The 19,707-nt window shown below is 49.9% G+C and overlaps 1 protein-coding gene across 1 annotated transcript; it reads right to left on the bottom strand.

Annotated features, from left to right (window-relative positions):
* Positions 1-262: 262 nt before the first annotated feature.
* On the bottom strand, positions 263-17,819 carry LOC122731758. The gene is made up of 13 exons (XM_043972035.1): positions 17,689-17,819; positions 14,728-14,851; positions 13,338-13,412; positions 12,667-12,754; positions 9,203-9,387; positions 6,964-7,041; positions 6,392-6,532; positions 3,878-4,111; positions 3,094-3,200; positions 2,896-3,024; positions 2,234-2,324; positions 1,299-1,517; positions 263-773 (listed from the first exon to the last, which is right to left on the bottom strand). The coding sequence occupies exons 1-13, from the start codon at positions 17,817-17,819 to the stop codon at positions 657-659; spliced, it is 1,719 nt and encodes a 572-aa protein (XP_043827970.1). The 3' UTR covers positions 263-656.
* Positions 17,820-19,707: the final 1,888 nt, after the last annotated feature.

Raw genomic sequence — 19,707 nt, 5'->3', positions numbered from 1 at the left:
GCCACACCCACTACCAGCAATACCAAACGGTCTAACCCGGAAAAAGAAACAGCTGACTTCAGGGATAGCCCACTCATCTGTGCCCCTCGCCCCAGCTCACATGAATTAAAACTTTTTGTAACCCATGTCCCTCTACCAATGTCCCCTGGTTGTTACTCTATCTGTCCTATCCATTCCTATTACCATATGCCTTTTCAGAGCCAAAATGTGTATACAAATCACATCCCCCCTTATAAATCAGTCAACTTCTGTAGGAGTCTCGTTCCAACCAAACAGTGGCCTCAGCCCTTTATTGGGGTTTCAGAATTCTTAGGAATCAGGAGAGGAAATGACAAGCAGCACTGACTGAGGATGGACCGAACTGCATCACGTCTGTTCCCAGGCCAACGAATCGCCCGACATTATAGTGCAGCTTCGGATGATTGTGGAAAACCCCGAACTTTCCTCTTCCGGAGGTTGCCACGGCTTCTTGCTGGTCTTTATTTAGCCAGTTATGCCAAAGGACCCACATTCTTCCCTCTCTCTGTTCTGGTGCCCCACGCCAACCCCGTCCCCAGTTCCCATCTTCAAGCACCCCGAGGACTTGCTATGGAGCTGCGGCTGCTCTGCCCCAATTAAAGACCTTAGTGTTGTTCCACTGATCATGGTGATGATTCTCAGGCTGACAGCGGTAAGCAGAGGCGGCACCGGAAGCGGGCTTTCCAGTCTTCATCTCCGTGCTCCCTCCGCACACACATGTGGTGAACCCAGCCCCGACAGGATTCGCATTGTAGCTGGGAAGCACAAACAAGGTGGGGAAGGGAGGGATGGAGAAATGACAGCCAGCCCATGTTCCGCCCCCTCTCCTAAGCCCTCTTCCCAGTCCCTCCAAGGGGAGAGGAAAGGCCTTTTCACCTTCCAGAAGCGGCCACCTCAAGTCACAAAATAATGGTTAAACCAGAAGTAACCCAAAGCCCAAGTGCCTGACGAGCCTTTACAGGAAGACCTCCGGTGATGGGGAGCTCACCACCTTCCTAGGCAGCCCATTCATTCTACTTTGGGGTAGCTCATGTGATTTGGGAAATTGACCCCCCATGACTCTGCCCTAATCCTGAGAGCAGGCAATTCTCCTGTCCCTGGTGGTGGCGGTAAGCCTCCCATATAGGAATTCCAACCTCTGCCTCACCCACTCACCCACTCACCCTCCAGCCCTTAGAGCCACAGGAATCAGCCAGAAAGGGAGGCCAAAGGAGCAGGGCTCTGGCCATGGCATTGGGGAAAGAGCTGAAGCAAGATGACAATCAGCAAAATGTCCTCACCATGGTGAACACGTCACTGTTGCCTTCGTCGGTGAGCCTGTTGCAATAGGAGCACGTGTCATCCACGCTAACGGTTACAGCTGGGCCCTTGTCCCGCTCCTGGGCGACGTCCAGGGCTTCCGGAAGGCTGACAAACGTCGGCCAGATGTCAGCGTCAGAGTCCTCTGCGGAGGAATCCTCCAGGCTGTCGAGGTATTCATCATCTTCATCCTCTTCATCCTGGGTGTGAAGAGGAAGAGACACCAAGAGCTTCCCCAACTCTTTCTAATGTTGCGTTCTGAACTTAAACACCAACACAGCATTTCCACACGCACGGATAAATGAAAACAGAGCCACAGAAGGCTCTTTTACACCCCTCGGTTTTTACCAAATGATCAGAAATGCCATAAATTGCTTTCCAGACTCTCCGGTACAACAACATGTTCTGGGCACTGGGCTAAGTAAGTGCTTCCCAAACACCCCCAGATTAAATTGTTATAACAGGCCCCTCCCAGTTCCCATAACATCTTGGGAAGTTTTCTCCTACCAAGGCAAAATCTGGCCTCACAAAATCCTCCCAATGCCCTCTGGGCCAAGCCCGGGGACAGCCTCCCCCTATGCTGGAAGGCAGGATTGCTTCCCATTCAATTTAAGACATTCATAAAGTGCTTCCTGCGGGCCAAGCCCTTTATTAGAAGTTGGGGAAAGCAAAGAAAGAGACTGGGGGAGAAAGGACTGCCACCTATGGAATCTAAGGAGGGCCAGGAATCAGGTGCCAGCTCAGTAACACAAGAAAGGAGACCGAGTTCTAGAGTATAGGACACATGGTGTGAAAGGAGCCGCTCCCTCCCCCTGCTCCTGGTTGGCTTCACATCACAGCAGAACTTGGCAAAGGGTAGGAGAGGGAGAGGCCCCCCCAAACCCCCCAAAGAAGGCAGCCAGGCCTGGTCACTTACGTTGTAGGAGTCTCGGTTCTGCAGAAAGAGAATCTTCTGGAGCTGCTCATCCCAGTCCACCTGGTTTAGATTCACCACCAAGGAAAGCAGGCTAGAAAGGGAAGAGGCCATAGCATGGGAACATGCATGGTCCCCTAGAAAGAGCAAGCCAAGGCCTGAGGTAGGGCAGCAGCCCCAGGATCATCCCTCAGGATTCCTATTCTAGTGCCTAATGCCAATCCCTGCCAGTCCTCAGTGGAGCCTCTTCCTCCTCTTCTCCTTCCCCCTCCCCGCTTTCCTTTCCCTCTCCCCCCCTTTCCAAAGGGAGCGCTCCTGAAGGTTTTTGGGCTCTAAGATCTTAACCCTTTTCCAGACAGAATCTGAAGGCAAATGAGCTGGGCCTGGGGTCTGGAGAAACCTAATTTTGAACCGTAGCCCCAACACTGACTGTGGGCAAAAGGAGACCACTGAACTACCCTACCTTCAATGGATCATTGAGAGAAAAATGCTTGATAAATAAACTTTTGGGTGTTCAAGGAAAAACCAAGGCCCAGGAAAATCGGGTCACTCGCCCAAGGTCACGCAGCCAGGTAAGTGTGTCCCCAACTAGACTCAGAAAGCTTGGCCAGATTTCCCATCCCCCAGGTCTGAGTGCTGCATGGCAGGCGGCCCCATTGCCACACTGGCCCCTGAGGGTGGGAGACAGAAAATGCCTGGCTGCCAAGCAGCTGGATGCCTCCACCTCCCAGATTTCCTCCAAGGCCACACACGAGTGGGCAGACAGCACCAGGGCCAAGGCATGAGGTGGCCCCCTGAGGAGGGAAGAAGGGGGAGAAGGCAGTGACACCTCAGCCCAGGGCTCCCCTCCCACCCAGCCTCACCTCCTCACAAATGAGTTGGTTTTCTCCAGGAGCCCGTGTGTTTGGGGGTGATAGACGACAATCAGGTCGCACTTGATCTTTGTTTCTGCTCTCAGAATCTGATTCAGCTGCAAGAGTTGGGGGGGGGGGGAAGAGCTGAATTGGAAGCCAGCCAGGGGCCATGCAAGTGAAAGATGGAGGCAGGATTCTTGGGCACCTGAGGATCTCCTTCTGTGAGGCAGGGGCTCCAGATGAGTCCGAGGAACCAGCTTCTAACCCTAACTCTTGCTGCCTATTATCTGTGTCACCCTGGGCTCACACTTTCCCTTCTTAGGCCTGACTTAATTTACTCCACAGCAAAAGGAGGGGAGATTAGACGGCACAAGCTAAGTTCTAGAAAACCAATTCTCCTAAATAAGATGACTCTCCTTAGCACAGCTGGCAGATCCCCGTCTCCAAGCCTTTGCTCGTGTCCCTCCCTTCCACCTAGAATGCCCTGCCTCTCTGATGGCTACGTTTGAGATCCAGTGGAAGCCCTTTGCCACCCTTTCTGTGACATCTTATCCTGACATGTCAAGGACACTCAACCCCCCCCCCCATAGTATGCCAAGGTCTTGTCTCTCAATTCTCCCCCGGCCGCTGATCCGGTGAGTGCACAGCGCAGAGCTGCTACCTAATGTGTGGCCTCCACAGAGGCAGTCTTCTTACTCAGGCAGCTCTGTCTGCATCCACCCCCACCCCACATGCCAAGAGTGGAGACACCATGCCAAGCACTCAGCCAGTCAGTGCCAACAGATGACCCTACCTGTTGGACAAAGCCGCCGCACTGGGTACTGATGATCCTTTCTGGGAAGCCAAATCGATACACCAACTTGAGCACCTGTTCAGCCGTCTCCTCAGGGGAGCAGGTCTTCATGGGGGCAGCCTCGACCCATCGAGTGAAGTGGTCTACGACCACGAAGATGAAGCGAGCCCCCTGCGCCGTCTGCTTCATGGGCCCCACCAGCTGAAGGCCAATGAGATGGAACAGACCTCTGGCCTGGGGGGCACAAAGGGCATGGGTCAGTGGAGCAGAGAAACCCTGGCCGACTGTGTGGCCGGCCGGGCACCATACCCAGAGAGGGCTCAGAGGCCCAGGGACACCGGAGGGCAGGTGCTTGGGAGCCAGGAAGCCTGGGTTTCTGTCTCATAAGCTGCCCTCCCTGTGACTTCCAACGACCTGGCACCACAGAATGGTAGGATTGGCAGGGACCTTGAGGAACAGCCCATGACTCAGAGGTAGGGGGACCCTCCCTAGCAGCCCATAGTCCTTCCATTCCCAATGTTCCATCAGTCTTTTTTTATTTTTATTTTTTTGTGGGGCAATGGGGGTTAAGTGACTTGCCCAGGGTCACATAGCTAGTAAGTGTCAAGTGTCTAAGGCTGGATTTGAACTCAGGTCCTCCTGAATCCAAGACCAGTGCTTTATCCACTGTGCCACCTAGCTGCCCTGTTCCATCAGTCTTAAAGAGTTCCAGGATCCCCCCATTTAGTCCGCACAGCGTCATGCCCTTTCTAGTGACATGCCAGCCGGCCTGGCCTACTGAGCTACATTAGGGCTTCTTGGACTTTCCACCCATGACCCCGGGTGTCTGGGCCTATAAGATAAGGACACAAACCAGACATTGGCTGCCAGATTTCTCACCATTCCCACATTCAGTGCTACAAGCCCCTATGGTGGAGACCCAGGGCCAAAGAAAGCTTTGCTCTGTGTAACCCCCATCCCAGCCTTTGCACAGACAGGAGTGAGCTCCTGTCTCACGTGCCCACATAGTGATTCACATCTTCCTCACGAGTGAGAGTCAAATGCCACCTACCACAAAAAGCCTGTACTGCGCTGGGTACACAGGTGCTGCTCCACCCCCCCCCCCCAGCAGAGTGGAAGCTCCCTGAAGTCAGGGACTGTTTCATTTGTTTCCTACACCCCCCCCCAGCAGACTTGATGTAGGAGGCAAAAAGGGGTTAACAGAAAAACCCAAGACCCAAGCTCTAATCCAGATATTAGCTCTAAAAGGGATTCAGACCCCCCAGTTAATGAATAATTATAAATCAGGATGCTAGGTTCTCGTACCCACAGAAATCAGTACTCATAATGGGAACAGAGGGAGCTAGGCCATGAAGATCTTAAATAAAATGACAGGCTACAGAAATTCTAATGAAAAATGAAGATGTTTTGAAACTAGCCATGGGAATCAGAAAGAGACATGCACAGAAAAGGCCAAATTTGTCCCCAGATTCCCTTTATGAGGTGTAAACCCCCAAAACACACCTCCACAGAAAAAGGTACCCACCATGAGGGTTGGCTTAGGACCCCAGGAACTCCAAATTAGGATAGGCCCTCCCCTGTACCTCCCAAAGGTAGAGATTATTGTAATGAGACTGATAATCAGTTTATCCATACTATAAATATAACTATTTCCTTTCACTATTGGAGAGATAACTTTCCACTATTCTGGTTCTCTCCCTGTGGTCACTCACAGTATTGCAATAAAACGGGAAACTGAGTCACTGAGTCTTGTAATTCTTTTGGGATGACTAGCAATTTGACCCAAATTCCAGCCCACATCATTTGGCACCCAAAGCAGCTCAAACTCCTTTTCTTTTCTTTTTGAAAGCAGTGGGGTGAGATCTTGCGATGGTAAGTTTGGGATCTGCCTTTAATTCCTGCACTTGGGTTTTGTCTCATTTGGGAGGCTGGCTGGCTCACCAAATGGAGGGGTATTTCTCATTGATCCTGGATCAAGTGATTTACCCTGAGGGATTTCGCCCCTTTTTTTCTGAGAAGGGAAAAAGGGAATTGCCCTGTTAGCAAGACCCAGCAGTCTGGGGGGTGCCCTGGATTGGGTTCTTTGTAGTTAATTAATGGATACCCACATGGACACAGGTGAGGTGTTGGTAATCTCTGAGAGGTGACGGATGGGTCAGGAAGTTATGGTAGCTCGGGGTACATTTTGAGAGTCACTAAGTTTTGTAATTCTTTTGGGACGACTCACGATCAATTTGACCCCAAATTTAGCCCACATCAGACTGAAGTCAGGGGCTGCTTCATTTGTTTCCTACACCCATCCCCATAGTGCAGGCCCACAGTAAATGGTCGGTGGGCCCAAAATGGGCCCTTCTTTGTGGAAGAAAGGAGAACCAAAGTGGCGAGGGGGGTAGGAGTATAACAGAGGGGACCTTGGAGGTAACTCCCCCCATTCCCTCCTAGGCCCAGCAGGTTCTTCCCACATCTTGGCCCCAATGAATACCCCCAAACTCACCCCAATGACTCGATGCCTACCTGGGCCGCAGGCAGCTCCCTTTGGGGCGCCTTCTTCGCCTTCAGTGGCAAGGCTGGGTCTGCCTTAGGTGTTGTTGTGGTGCCTTCTTTCTTAGGAGCGCGGGTGGGCTTGGCTTTCTTGAAGGACTCAGTTTTCCCCATCTGTGAGACAAAGCACAAAGCTGGGCTCCCGCCTGGCCAGGAAAGAATCCTGTTCTGCTGCCCTCCCAAGGGGTCAAGAATGCTGTGCCGTCCTCGAGGAGGGACCCATCTAATCTTACTCCTTCCCTTGCCCACTGGGTCCCTGGAGGGATGGATGGGGGCGAGACAGAGCCCCTCTGGACCCCTGCCCACCCCACTGGACACCCACTCACCCCGCTGGACAGTCCCCCCACTCACCCCACTGGACAGCCCCCCACTCACCCCGCCAGACAGTCTCCCCACTCACCCTGCAGGACAGACCCCCACTCACCCTGCCAGACAGACCCCCACCCACCCTGCAGGACAGCCCTCCACTCACCCCGCCAGACAGTCTCCCCACTTACCCTGCAGGACAGCCCCCCAGTCAGCCCCCTGGACAGCTCCCCACTCACCCCCTTGGAGGAGCGGCTCTCTTTCTCTTTCTCTTTCTCTGCTAACTTCTCCTTCTGGCATTTCTTACATTCCTTGACCTGGGAGAAGGGAGGAGCTTTCAGGCCAGGCAGGAGAGAAGCCAGACCTCCCCCAGGACCAGATCTTAGGTTTTCACTTGCAGTTTTATGGAAGTCATTTGTAAAATAAGGAAATCACCTGGTGAAAGGCCTCCCAGGTCATAAACAAAAGGCTGGCCAGACCCAGGACAACATAAGTATTCCCATTCTATAGCTAGAAAAACTAAGGGTCAAAGAAATTAAGTGACTTGCCCAAGGTCACACCATCAGCAAATGTCAGAGTCAAACCCTAGTTCCCAGGGCAGGCTGCCCAGTATCAGGGCCCAGTGAGGGCCCAGCCCCAGTCCGTACCCCAACCCAAAGGTCTCAGGACTCTACTGATGACGGTGTTTGAGCATCAAACCAGCATCTTTCCTGGGGGAGTTAAACTGGCTGAAATGTGCAGAGAGAGAAGAGACCCTCAAAACTGAGATGCTCTTAGAAGTGGATGAGCTGGTGTGCTTGGAGATGGAGGCTGGCATCCTTATTGTTGGGACCTCAAACATCCCAGAGATGCAGGGGCTCCCCTGGACCCAGAGTTCTCAAAGTGATTCTTGAGGTCTGGTCCAAGGACTCCTGGGTCCCAAGAGCCTTTCAGGGGGCCTGCCGGGTGCGGACTTTTCATAATGACCTCGATGTTTTAGTTCTAGTAGGGTAAGTAGCGAGAGAGAACCCGAGGAAATAAAAACCTTTTGGCAAAAGAGGGACCAAGAATTTTTAAGAGTGAAGTCGTCCCGAGACCAAAGCCTTGAGAACGACCACCCTCGAGGGTCCAGCTACAGGACCCTGAGGGATCATCCACTCAGACCCTCCTGTCTGGGAGGCCGAACTTCAGCCACACTAGGTCAGCGACACAGAAATTGGAGAGTCTGCAGTCACCTCCCCCGAGGGCTGCCTAGGCATGCCCCGTAACGCTAAAGAATAGCCAAAGAATAACCTAAACCCAGGAAGATGCTTTCCAGCACACCGGAAACCAGAGTCTCCAATTAAGTGAGGCGAGTAACATGACTAATACCAAAATTGAAACGTTCATTCTCCCCAGGATAAAGAGCCGCCCTTATTCAAAAGCTAGGGTGGGGGGAGGGAAGAAGGAGAAAATAACCCCGGAAGGCGGCTTTTCAATACACCAGAAACCAGCTGTCTCAGCTTCAGCTGCTTAAGGAGCCCTTGTTATTCACAAGCTGCTCTCCCCCTCCCAATACTGCAGGTGAATTTAAATTTTAAGTAGGTCCCCGCCACCTCGGGGGAAGGAAGGAAGGGCCACAAGGTTCTTTTCAAAGCAAACCCTCAGCACCACTCATTGTTTCAAAACCGCAAAGGAGAAAACTTTGCATTCCCTCCTGCCCCCAGCCCCCAGCTCCACAACCGCAGCAAGATCGGGACACTTTGGAACGACAGAGTACTGACCATCCGGGCACGGGACACAAGGGAAAGGGGGGGGGAGGCGGCAGCCATGGCACCTGATGGCAGGCGCCCGGCAGCAGCCCCCTCTCTGGGGTGCCCATTTTCAGAGATGTAAAAAGGGGGGTCAGAATGGCCACCAGGAGAGGAGGTCCCTCGCTTTTCTGCAGTCATAACTCCTTGGGCATCAGGCTGGGCAAGCCTGGGCCCCATCTCAAGAAGCATTTCAAATGCCACCCCGCCCACCCAGGATTCCAGAGGAAAGCAAGGGTCAAATTAAAACAAGCTCTCAGTCCCCCATTAAGAATTCACTCCCCTAGCTAAGTGCAAAGAGCAGCAGCACCACCAGAACTGGGCAGGCTGTGGCTGAAGCTGGAGGCGAGCTCCAGACAGACTGGCAGCCGCACCCCCACCCCCCGCCCCACGAAGCAAAGGGGGAATTATGTGCATGCGGAGTGAGTTCACCGGAGATTCAGGATGGCGATGGGTGCATAAAAAGGGGCCTCCCCGCTTCCCAGCACTCGCCCCTCCCGCTTCCCAGCACTCGCCCCTCCCTCGGACGTGGGTAAAATCAAGCTGGGGGGTGGCCAGATAGGAAGAGGAGGTTTCCACTTCCAAATGTAGACACTTTGAGTTGGCTAAGCCAGGTCTCCCCTCAAAAAGCAGGGGCCCAGAGCCGTCCCTAAGGCTGGTGGGGACACCCTCCTCCCTTCCACCATCCCCCCCACCCAGCTCTCCTTACCCATTTCCGGGAGTCAAAAACCACCCCAGGCCAGTAGTAGGACTTGGTGACATTGCCCCCGGTCTTCCGGATGCCCAGGTGGCCTTGCTCTGAGATGTGGGCTTCCAGGAACGCTTGTCTCTTCTCCTCCAGGGTAAACAGAATCTTCTGCTTCTTACCTCTGCCCTTGTAGTACAGGTGATTTCCTTGCAAAGGAGACAAAACAAAAGCAAAAACCAGAAGTTTTACCTGCAACCTGAAACTCCTCTGTCTTTCTTCACCCCCTCCCCCAGCGAGGTCAAGGTTGTGACCTTAGCCCCGTGGGCTTCTCATTCACTGACAGCAGAAGACGATCTGAGCCAGCTCCTAGCAAAGGATTTCTAAGTCCCTCTACATGCCCAGCCCAGGGTTGGAGGTGACTACCCTGGCATTCTGAATTCCCTAGCATCCTTCCCCTCTCCTTAGACTCAGAACAGTAAAAGACTGCCTACTCCAGCCTTCAATGCCTTAGGATGAAGGGGGGAGGGGAGAGAAAACTGAATCAAGAGATAAGTGAGAGCAAAATGGTGGTGGGGGGCGCCTGGATAGGGAAAGGCCCCAGGTGGGAAGCTGGGAGGGAGGGAGGGATTCCAGGAGGTAGAGCTGAGATCAGAGAGAACCAGGAGGGTGCAGAGGCAAGAAGAGGCAGGATAGAAGAGCCCACCCCACTGCACCTCAGCCTGAGTAAGGGGTAGAACCAGGGAGAAATCAGTGCAGAGAACACTCTACCTGGAGCCTCATCAGCCGCAGGAACCAACTGTTCTGGAACGCAGTGGGCACCGCTGCTCACAGTCCTGGCTCAACCCGCTCTCCACACCCTGTCAGGTGCCTCCATCTATAATATCCTCTCCAGGGTAGTTCTAGCCACCCACCACTCTGTGCCTTACCTCCCTTTCTAGAGGATCCCAGTCTCTCCATTGCCAGGGTCACCAGACTGGTGGTTTCCTCATTGGTCCCCCTCCTTCCTCAATTTTCTCCCTTCCCTAATCCACCCTCCCACTCTGTGGCCAAAGTCACTTCCTTGAAAGACAAGTCTCAATCTGTCACATGCTGCTCCCACTCAATAAACTCCAGTGGCTCCCTACTGTACCTAGGTCCAGAGGCAAACTGAAGACATTGCATAGAGTCTTTTTTTTTTTTGTCTTTTTGCAGGGCAATGAGGGTTAAGGGACTTGCCCAGGGTCACACAGCTAGTAAGTGTCAAGTGTCTGAGGCTGGATTTGAACTCAGGTCCTCCTGAATCCAAGGCTGGTGCTTTATCCACTGCACCACCTAGCTGCCCCCAGAGGGTCTTTTTTTTTTAATTAAATAAACATTTGTATTTAAGGTTTCGAGTAACAAATTCTATCCCTCCTTTCCTCCCTCCCCTGTCCCTGAGAGAGTAAGCAACCATAGGTTATACAAGTGCAATTATGTAAAACATTACTGTATTAGTCATTTTGTACAAGAAAACTCAAATAAAAGGGGAAAAAACGAAAGAAAGTGAAAAAGAGCATGCTTCAGTCTGTGTTCTGTCACTATCAGTTCTTTCTCTGGAGGTGGATCATATGCTTCAACATGAGTCTTTGGGACTGTCTTGGATCCTTGTATTGTTGAGAATAGTTAAGTCATTCACAGTTCTTCAACAAACAATATGGCTGTCTCTGCACAAGGTTCTGGTTCTGCTCCCTTCATTATGCATCAGTTCATACAAGTCTTTCCAGACCCTTCTAAAATCATCCTCAACCACACAGTCCCTTTCCACCTCCAGTGAACAGCTCTCCCCTCCTCTCAGCCTTGGGAGGGATGTGTCATCCCACACACCTCTTCTACAAATTATTCTCATCTTCTTAGAATCCTCGGCCACCCCCAGGAGATGAGGCCTTTCCCATCTTTCTCGCCACACCACAACTATAGTCAGACCACTGCCCTCCCACCTCTCCCCCCCACGTGCGCGCGTGCGCGCGCACACACACACACACACACACACACACACACACACACTCACTGCACCTAGAGATGGTCACTTTAGCCTCTATCTGGCCTCTCTTCTTCGTGTCTCTCAATCTCCAGTCCATCCCTTTACACCAACATGAGTCCAACCATATCTATCATTTCCCAGTTGTTTCAGTGGCTTCCTTTAGGATGAGATAGGAACACCTCTTTCTGGCACGGAAGCCCCTTTCGACCTACCTTACAGGCCTCTATCTGTGGTGCCAACAGACTGACAAGCTCAGTGGTCCTGACACACAACCTGCCATCTGGTGGCTATGCTGCCCTCCCTTCCTCATCGCCAACTCCTGCCATCCCTAGTTTCCCTCAAAGTTCAGCTCAAGTGCCCTCCCTTCCTGACCTATGCGGTTCCCATCCCCCAAAGTTACTAGTTAGTGCCTTCTAGTGAAAAGACTATGTCACGTTATAAAAAGTCTCCAAACGAAATAGCAGGGGCCTTTTCACTTCTGTCTTTGCACCCGCCCCCCACCCCCATCAGTGCCTGGCAAGAAGTAGGCGCTGGCCCATCACACTCTCCTTTATGATTTCCCCTACAGTCCCCTCAAAATTCACAGCGAAGCAAGCTCTGGGGAGACAGAGCCTATCGGCACCAGGCTTTGTACATCCTAGAAAGAAAGGTAGCAGAGCCGAAGGTGTAATCAAACCAGGCAGTCTGGAAGCGAGGGAGGGTATCTGGGATCCTCCCGCCGGTCACTGACACCAGCTTCCAAGGGCAAGTTCATGATGTCAGATCTGGAAAATCCTGCTCAGAGAGCAGGGGGCACAGGGCAGGAAGGAATTGCCTTGGGTTCCGCCATCAAGGAATTCTAGGACTTAGTTACTCTCAGGGGAGTGGGTTCAGAGTTCTGGGCCAAGGGGTGGCTGCCGTAAGCCCATCCAAGATCAAGGTCTCGGGCCCTCAGTGATGGGAGGAAGGAGGCTGGCATTAGAGTCTTCTGAGCACCAAGTCTCCTCCTTGTCCAAAAAAGATCAAGGTTAATGTAATGGGGTAGGACTGTCGAAGTTTGACCTGGCCAGCTGACATGGGTCTTTTCCTGGAGACACACCTAGAAGCAGGTCCATTGGGTGCGGTTGCTGCCTTTGTGGGGGGAGGGGGACAGAGATGGCGAGAGAGATTCCAGCTGCCTCTCGCCAAACTTCCAACCACCACCAGCCGGAGACGGTCCTCCCCCAAGAAGGGAACTTTCCACAGTCAGATGGTCACCCCATCGGACCACCATCAGTCCTATATAAAAATATCTGCCTTTCTCCTGCTCTGGGAGATAGGTATCCCAGAGAGCCACGTCTCTGTGCCATGCCTTCTCTCTTGGTTTCCTTTCCTTAGCGCCCAAATAAAATCTCATTTTATTCTAATTGGATTTGTGCGCAAGAGCATGTAATTCTTTAAAGAGGAATTCCTAAGAAACCCCAACTACCACCAATTTCCCCCCAACAGTCAAGAAAGAAATACTGACCTTCCAGAAAGAAATTAGCCTTTTGAAGAAGCTGTGTTCTCAGTGCCTCTGGGGAAGACTCAGTCTTCAAAAGCTGCAAAACCGTGGCCTGGCAAAGGAAACGAGAATAGAGTGGTTGAGGGGTGCAGGTGGGGGAACTCCAAGCCCTGCAGTGGCGTGAGAGGTGGTCCGGACAGCCAGCTCACCTGCCGCTCCTTCCTAAGGGACTCCATCCTTTAGTAGCCTCCAAACTCAGGAAATGAGGCGAGGGCAGGACCCGGCCAGCCCCAGGCTCTATTTAAGCTGAGGGAAACTCTCCCCAGCCCCTCCCCCATGGTCCTATACATCCCCTCCCCCTCCCCACTTTCCGGCTTCTTGGGGTATAGCTCTGCTGCCCGGGTTCCCGATCTTTGCCTTGCAACTGAGTCTTTGTGTTTTAACCTAGCAGACAAGTGTATTCCCCAAAGGAGTCACCCAGAGAAGTTACTGATGAACTTGTAAAGCTGCTGGAAGGGTCAGATGAGAACAATTCATTCCAGTGGCTGCTGAAGCAGGCGCCTGTCTCAGGGCTCAGAGGGCTTGTTCAGATTTGGAAGATGCCAAGCCCATCCGCAGCTTCCCGGACCATCACCAGTCATCCTGACTTTTGCCCTGCCTCTGGAAGAGAGCAAGGCTGACACTTTGTGCCTCACATCCAACTGGGGGCTGGACACTTGGTTAAATTGCTGAGCCCAAGGATGGATGCAAAACTCCAGGTGAGCAGAAACCTGAGAGCAGAGCACAGGTTAGTTTGAGCCAGCCTGCTTCAGATGGGCATAACATATAAAGGAACTTCTGTGAAATTGAAAGCAGGACATTTTTTAAAAATAACAAATGTTTTTATTTAAAAGTTTTGAGTTCCAAATTTTATCCCTTCTTCCCTGCCTCCCTTCCCCCGCTCCTTGAGGTGTTAATAATCAGATATGGCTTTTACATGTGCAGTTATGTAAAACATTAACATTTTAGTCATTTTGTGTAAGAAAACTCGAATAAAAGAAAAAAATGAGAGTGAAAAATAGCATGTTTCAGTCTGTGTTCAATCAATATCAGTGCTTTCTTAAAGATTGTCTTGGATCATGGTATTGTTGAGAATAGTTAAGTCACTCACAGTTCTAGTTTCTTTTTTTTTTCTTTTTCTTTTTTTTTTTTCCGGGGCAGTGGGAGTTAAGTGACTTGCCCAAGGTCACACAGCTAGTAAGTGTCAAGTGTCTGAGGCCGGATTTGAACTCAGGAACTCCTGAATCCAAGGCTGGTGCTTTATCCACTGTGCTAGCTGCCCCCACTCACAGTTCTTCATCAAACCATGTTGCTGTCTCTGTGCACAAGGTTCTCTAGGTTCTTCTCACTTCACTTGACATCAGTTCATACAAGTCTTTCCAGGCTTTTCTCAAATCATCCTGCTTGTCATTTCTTAGAGCACAATAATATTCCCTCACCATCATGTACCACAGCTTGTTTAGCCATTCCCCAATTAATGGGCATTCTTTTGATTTCCAATTCTTAGCCACTACAAAAATAGCTGCTATCAATATTTTTGTACAAATAGGTCCTTTTCTCTTTTCGGGGATGTCTGGGATATAAACCTAGCAGTGGTGTTGTTAGGTCAAAAGGTATGCATAGTTCTATAGCCCTTTGGCCATAATTCCAAATTACTCTCCAGAATGATTGGGTTGGGGCAGCTAGGTGGCACAGTGGATAAAGCACTGGCCCTGGATTCAGGAGGACCTGAGTTCAAATCCGGTTTCAGACTCTTGACACTTACTAGCTGTGTGACCTTAGGCAAGTCACTTAACCCTCATTGCCCCCCACCACACAAAAAAAAACACAAAACAAAAAAGCAAAAAACCAGAATGATTGGGTCTTTTCACAACTCCACCAACAGTGCATTAGCTTCCCAACATCCAACATTTTCCTTTTTTTGTTATATTGGGGCTAGGTGTTTGACAGCGTCCTCAAGAAATAACTCTTCAAAGCAAAAGAGAAAGGAAGCTAGAGGCCTGGAAGACAAGAATGGGGAATCATTGTCGCTGGAGCCAAACCCACAAACACAGTGGCAGTGGTCCAAGTTCCTTTTGCATCCAACTCCTGCGTCCCCACAGCCCTGAAGGAGGCATCTCCCACGGGCTTCTGCCCATTTTGAAGCTGGAGAAAGCCCAGGATCTGTTGCCTATCGTGGGGAAGGGCAGGAGACTGCAGACGCTGAACGGGGCAGCCTCCCCACCTCCTTCCTGCTTGAGCTGTCTCAGAGATGGGGGCTGGGAAGGACTTTTGGCTTTTCCAATCACCCCATACTGGGGCTGCTGCTCAGGCCCATAAGCCTGGACATCTAACAAATTCAAAATGATCTAGCTGTGCAAATGACTGCACTGTCTCAGGTCCCCTTGCTGGATCACATCCACTAACACTGGGGGGGTCTCCTCAGCATCCACAGATTCAATTCTCATCTCTCTGCAGATGATTCTCATACTTACTTCTTCAGCCCTAACTTCTCTTCTGACCTTCATACTCACATCTCCAAATGACTATTGAGGCTCATCCAATCAGATGTCTGTCCAGCAGACATCTTCAACTCAGTATGTCCAAAACTTAACTCTTTACCTTTCCCCCCCAAAAAAACCCTCTTCCGAACTCCCCAATTAGTGTGGTTGAATTCTATTTTATTTTCCATTTTGAATTCTCTCCCTCCCCCTTTCAATTGAGAAATTAAGAAAAACAAACCCTATTACAAGTTCAGACAGTTATGCAATATAAGTGCTCTCATTAGGCGTGTCCAAGAACATTTGCTTCGGTCTGCCCTCTCTTCAGAGCCTGGAACATAGTAGGTGACGAATACATGATGAGATATACATCTCCAGTGAAAGAACTGATGGTTGGGGTTATCTATGGATCAGGGAACAGGCCAGGCAAGTGAAGAACCTGCCCCTCCTTAAATCATACAACCTGGGGCCTCCTGAAGTTTGAGACAATGCAGCCTGAAAACAGTGCCCCACTTTAAGGAGTTAAAATACAAGTAAAAGGGGGCAGCTACGGGGCACAGTGGTAGAGCACTGGCCCTGGATTCAGGAGGACCTGAATTCAAATCTGCCCTCAGACACTTGACACTTACTAGCTGTGTGACCCTGGGCAAGTCACTTAACCCAAATTGCCTCACCCAAAAAAAAAAAAAAAGACATTAAAAAAGTCAAGTAAAAGATGGGCAGGATGAGCAGGCAGAGAAAGATGCGGAAAATAGGAAGTTTCTTCAGTGACAAGGAAGATCAAGGTGTACCCTCAGAAAAGGACAGCAATGTCAGGGCTCCTACATCCAAAGCTTCCAAGAAAAAGATGAATTGGTCTCAGGCCACTGAGGCACTCAAAAAGGACTTTGAAGATAAAGTAAGAGAAGTAGGGGGAAAAATGGAGAGAGAAATGAAGGTGATGCAGGAGGATCATGAAAAAAAGTCAACAGCTTGAAAAGCCAAATTGGCCAAATGGAAAAGTAGGTGCAAAAGCTCTGTGAAGAAAGAACTGATGGTGTCTGAATAGAGATTGAAGCAGAATTTTTTTTAAATTAATAAAGTATTTTATTTTTTTTCCGTTACATGTAAAGATAGTTCTCAACTTTTGTTTATACAAGCTTTACAATTTCAGATTTTTCTCCCTCCCTCCCCTCCCTCCCCCCTCCCCTAGACAGCAGGTAATCTGATATGTTTTATATATATATATATATATATATATATATATACATATATATACATAATAACATTAATCCTATTTCTGCATTAGTCATGTTATAAGAGAAAAAATCAGAGCAATGATGAAAAACCTCAAAATAGAAAAAAACAACAGCACCAAAAACAAAAGAAATAGTATGGTTCATTCAGCATCTATACTCCACAGTTCTTTTTTTTTCTTCTTGGATTTGGAGATCCTCTTCCATCACAAGTTCCCTGGAACTCTTCTGTACCATTGCATTGGTGAGAAGAATCTAGTCCATCACAGTAGGTCAACACTCAATGTTGATGATACTGTGTACAATGTTCTTCTGGTTCTGCTCATCTCACTCATCATCAGCCCATGCAAGACCCTCCAGGTTTCTCTGAACTCCTCCTGCTCATTGTTTCTTACAGCACAATAAATTCCATTGTATTCATATACCACAACTTGTCCAGCCATTCCCCAATTGATGGGCATCCCCTCAACTTCCAATTCCTTGCTACCACGTAAAGAGCAGCTATAAATATTTTTGTACATGTGGGTCCCTTTCCCCTTTCCATGATTTCTTTGGGAAAAAGACCTAAAAGTGGAATTGCTGGGTCAAAGGGTATGCACAGCTTTATCGCCCTTTGGGCATAATTCCAAATGAAGCAGAATTTTTTAAACTTTATTTTTCTTGAGGTATTTTTTGTCTGTTTTCTCTCTTTCACAACCTAACATGGAAATGTTTTGCATGACTACACATGTATAACTAATACTGAATTGCTTCTCTTCTTAAGGGGAGGAGAATGGAAGGAAGAGAATTTGGAACACAAAGTTTTAAAAAGGAATGTGAAAATTGTTTTGACATGGATTTGGGGAAAAATAAAATTCCTTTTTAAAAAAGCGAGTTTCCCAGTCTGTGGAATGGGGTGCCTCATGAGCAGACTCCTCCTCCTCCTTGGCTCCCTCTGTCTCCACACACACCTTTCCCCATTTTATTACCCTTCCTCCCTTCTCCCGTGTGCTAAGTCCAGGCTCTGAGTCTTGCATACATCCCATGCTGTCTCCTCCCTGAAGGATCCTGACTTGGCTGTCCAGTGCTGAAAGCCAGCTCTTCCAGCCTCCCTCAGGCTGGGCCCCTCCCCTCTCACTGCTTTAGGTGAGCTTTAGCAAGTACTGGGGAAAGCAGAGACTCACACCCAAGCCAAGGGGTCATCTGGTCTATATTCCTGGGACAAGTGCTTGGAGACCTTCTAGGAAGGGGAGTTAGCCCCTTCCCCTGAGGCTCAGGACTTTCTCCCAGCATTTAGTCAAGTTGGCCTCTACTTCCCTAATTCTGCTCTCTGGAGACAGATGTGGTCCACCGCCTGGCGGCCGTCTTCTTTCCCTGTCTCCAGGCTATCGACAGCCAGTTCCCTCAGTCCATCCTCACATGGCGTGACCCCATTGTAGCCCATCTTCTCTAGCGGATTTTCCCATGTGGCTTAGCTTCAAGAGGTCAAGGTTGGGGGCAGCTAGGTGGTACAGTGGATAAAGCACTGGCCTTGGGTTCAGGAGGACCTGAGTTCAAATCTGACCTCAGACACTTAACACTTACTAGCTGTGTGACCCTGGGCAAGTCACTTAACCCCACTTGCCTCACCAAAAACAAAAACAAACAAAAAGAACAATACCCTCTTGAGGGCCAGCCAGGTGTTTTAGATTTAATTAATTTTAAGTAGGTTAATCACCAAAGTCAATCACTCTCAGTCTAACTTAATTCAATCAGTCTAGATTAATGTCCTCTGGTTGGGGCCTTTGGGGGTTGACAGAAAGCCCATTATATCTTTCTTTTCTTTTTTGGTGTGGCAATTGGGGTTAAGTGACTTGCCCAGGGTCACACAGCTAGTAAGTGTTAAGTATCTGAGGTTGGATTTGAACTCAGGTTCTCCTGACTCCAGGGGCTGGTGTTCTATCCACTGCACCACCTAGCTACCCCTAAGCCCATTATATCTTACAGAACTGATGGCATCTGAAAACAGAGTGAAGAATCTTTTTACTTTATTTTCTTGAGTTGATTTTTGGTCCCTTTTCTTTCACAACGTGACGAATAATGGAAATGTTTTGTGTGACTACATGTGTAAAACCTATATAGAATTGTTTGCCTTCTCAAAGGGACTGGGGGAGGGAGGAAGGGCAAGAATTTGGAACTCAAAGTTTTGATGTTAAAATTGTTTTTACATGTAATTGGGGAAAATACTAAAAAATCAAAAGGAATTCTGCTGTGGGAGATAACCTGCTGTGTTTTCTAATTTGGCTGTGGATTAGTCATATTGTGATGGGGGCTTAGTCAGGGAAAGTGGCTGGAGCAGCTCTTTACTGTAGCACAGTTGAGGGGTCCTTGCACAGCATACACAAACCCACCACCATCCAAGTCCGCAGCAGAACAATCCAGCAGCCACCAAAGCCTGCAAGCGCTAGGTTCCAGATGGCTTCTCTCACCTGATGTGTAATAAAGAACAAGCAAGCTGCCCATACAGAACCGAGCTGCCCTGCTTCCCGTACAATACTGCACACTATCTGTAGACGGATTTTATTTGGTCTTTAAGGTTAGAATTTAAGAAATGAAAACATAAACCAAACCGAAGCAGTGCTAGGGGGCGAGGAGGTGTTTGAAGGGAGGAATGCATTCCAGGTTTGGTTGGGGAAGGAGGTGGAGGCAGCTGTTAGCCGAGGACAATGTGCAAGGGATGGGCTTGGGGGCACAGTGCTAAGTGAGCTAGGGCTCTAGGAGAGCTTAATGCCTCATCCCCCAAGGTCACCATTTGGACGATTCTCTGCCCCCCAGTAAAAATGTTCTTCCCCTCTCCCCAGACTTCCTGGGCCAGCCTCCTCTTACTTCATTGTTCTCCCATCTCCAATCATAGCCAAATCAATTTCCCAAAACCCGAGCCTGGATGGGCTCCAGTACCCAGGTTTAAGAAATCACTACTGGGGGGCAGCTAGGTGGAGCAGTGGAAAAAGCACAGGCCCTAGATTCGAGAGGACCTGAGTTCAGAGGCCTGTCCTATGACTCCCCCCACCCCTTTTTTGTTTTTTTGGTAGGGCAATGAGGATTAAGTGACTTGCCCAGGGTCACACAGCTACTAAGTATCAAGTGTCTGAAGCCGGATTTGAACTCAGGTCCTCCTGAATCCAGGGCCGGTGCTTTATCCACTGCACCACCTAGCTGCCTCTGTCCTATAACTCCTTATCACCCAGTTCTCCACCAGCCAAACGGTCCCCCTTACTCTTCATAGAAGTCGGCAATCTCCACCATAGTACCTTTGCACCAGGCTTCCCGGTGGTGCCTGGAGTGCCCTCCCA

The sequence above is a fragment of the Dromiciops gliroides genome, chromosome 6 (assembly GCF_019393635.1).
Source record: "Dromiciops gliroides isolate mDroGli1 chromosome 6, mDroGli1.pri, whole genome shotgun sequence".
Taxonomy (NCBI): Eukaryota; Metazoa; Chordata; class Mammalia; order Microbiotheria; family Microbiotheriidae; genus Dromiciops; species Dromiciops gliroides.
The sequence above is the reverse complement of the archived record's forward strand: the minus strand, read 5'-3'. Positions and strand labels throughout refer to the sequence as shown.

Coding starts and splice junctions, on each gene's coding strand:
- LOC122731758 (XM_043972035.1), bottom strand. CDS start 17,819: ATGGGCTACAATGGGGTCACGCCATGTGAGGATGGACTGAGGGAACTG. Junction 12,755..13,337: donor TGTCCAGCCCCCAGTTGGAT/GTGAGGCACAAA, acceptor TTCCTTTGCCAG/GCCACGGTTTTGCAGCTTTT. Junction 4,112..6,391: donor GGGAGCTGCCTGCGGCCCAG/GTAGGCATCGAG, acceptor TGTGCCCCCCAG/GCCAGAGGTCTGTTCCATCT.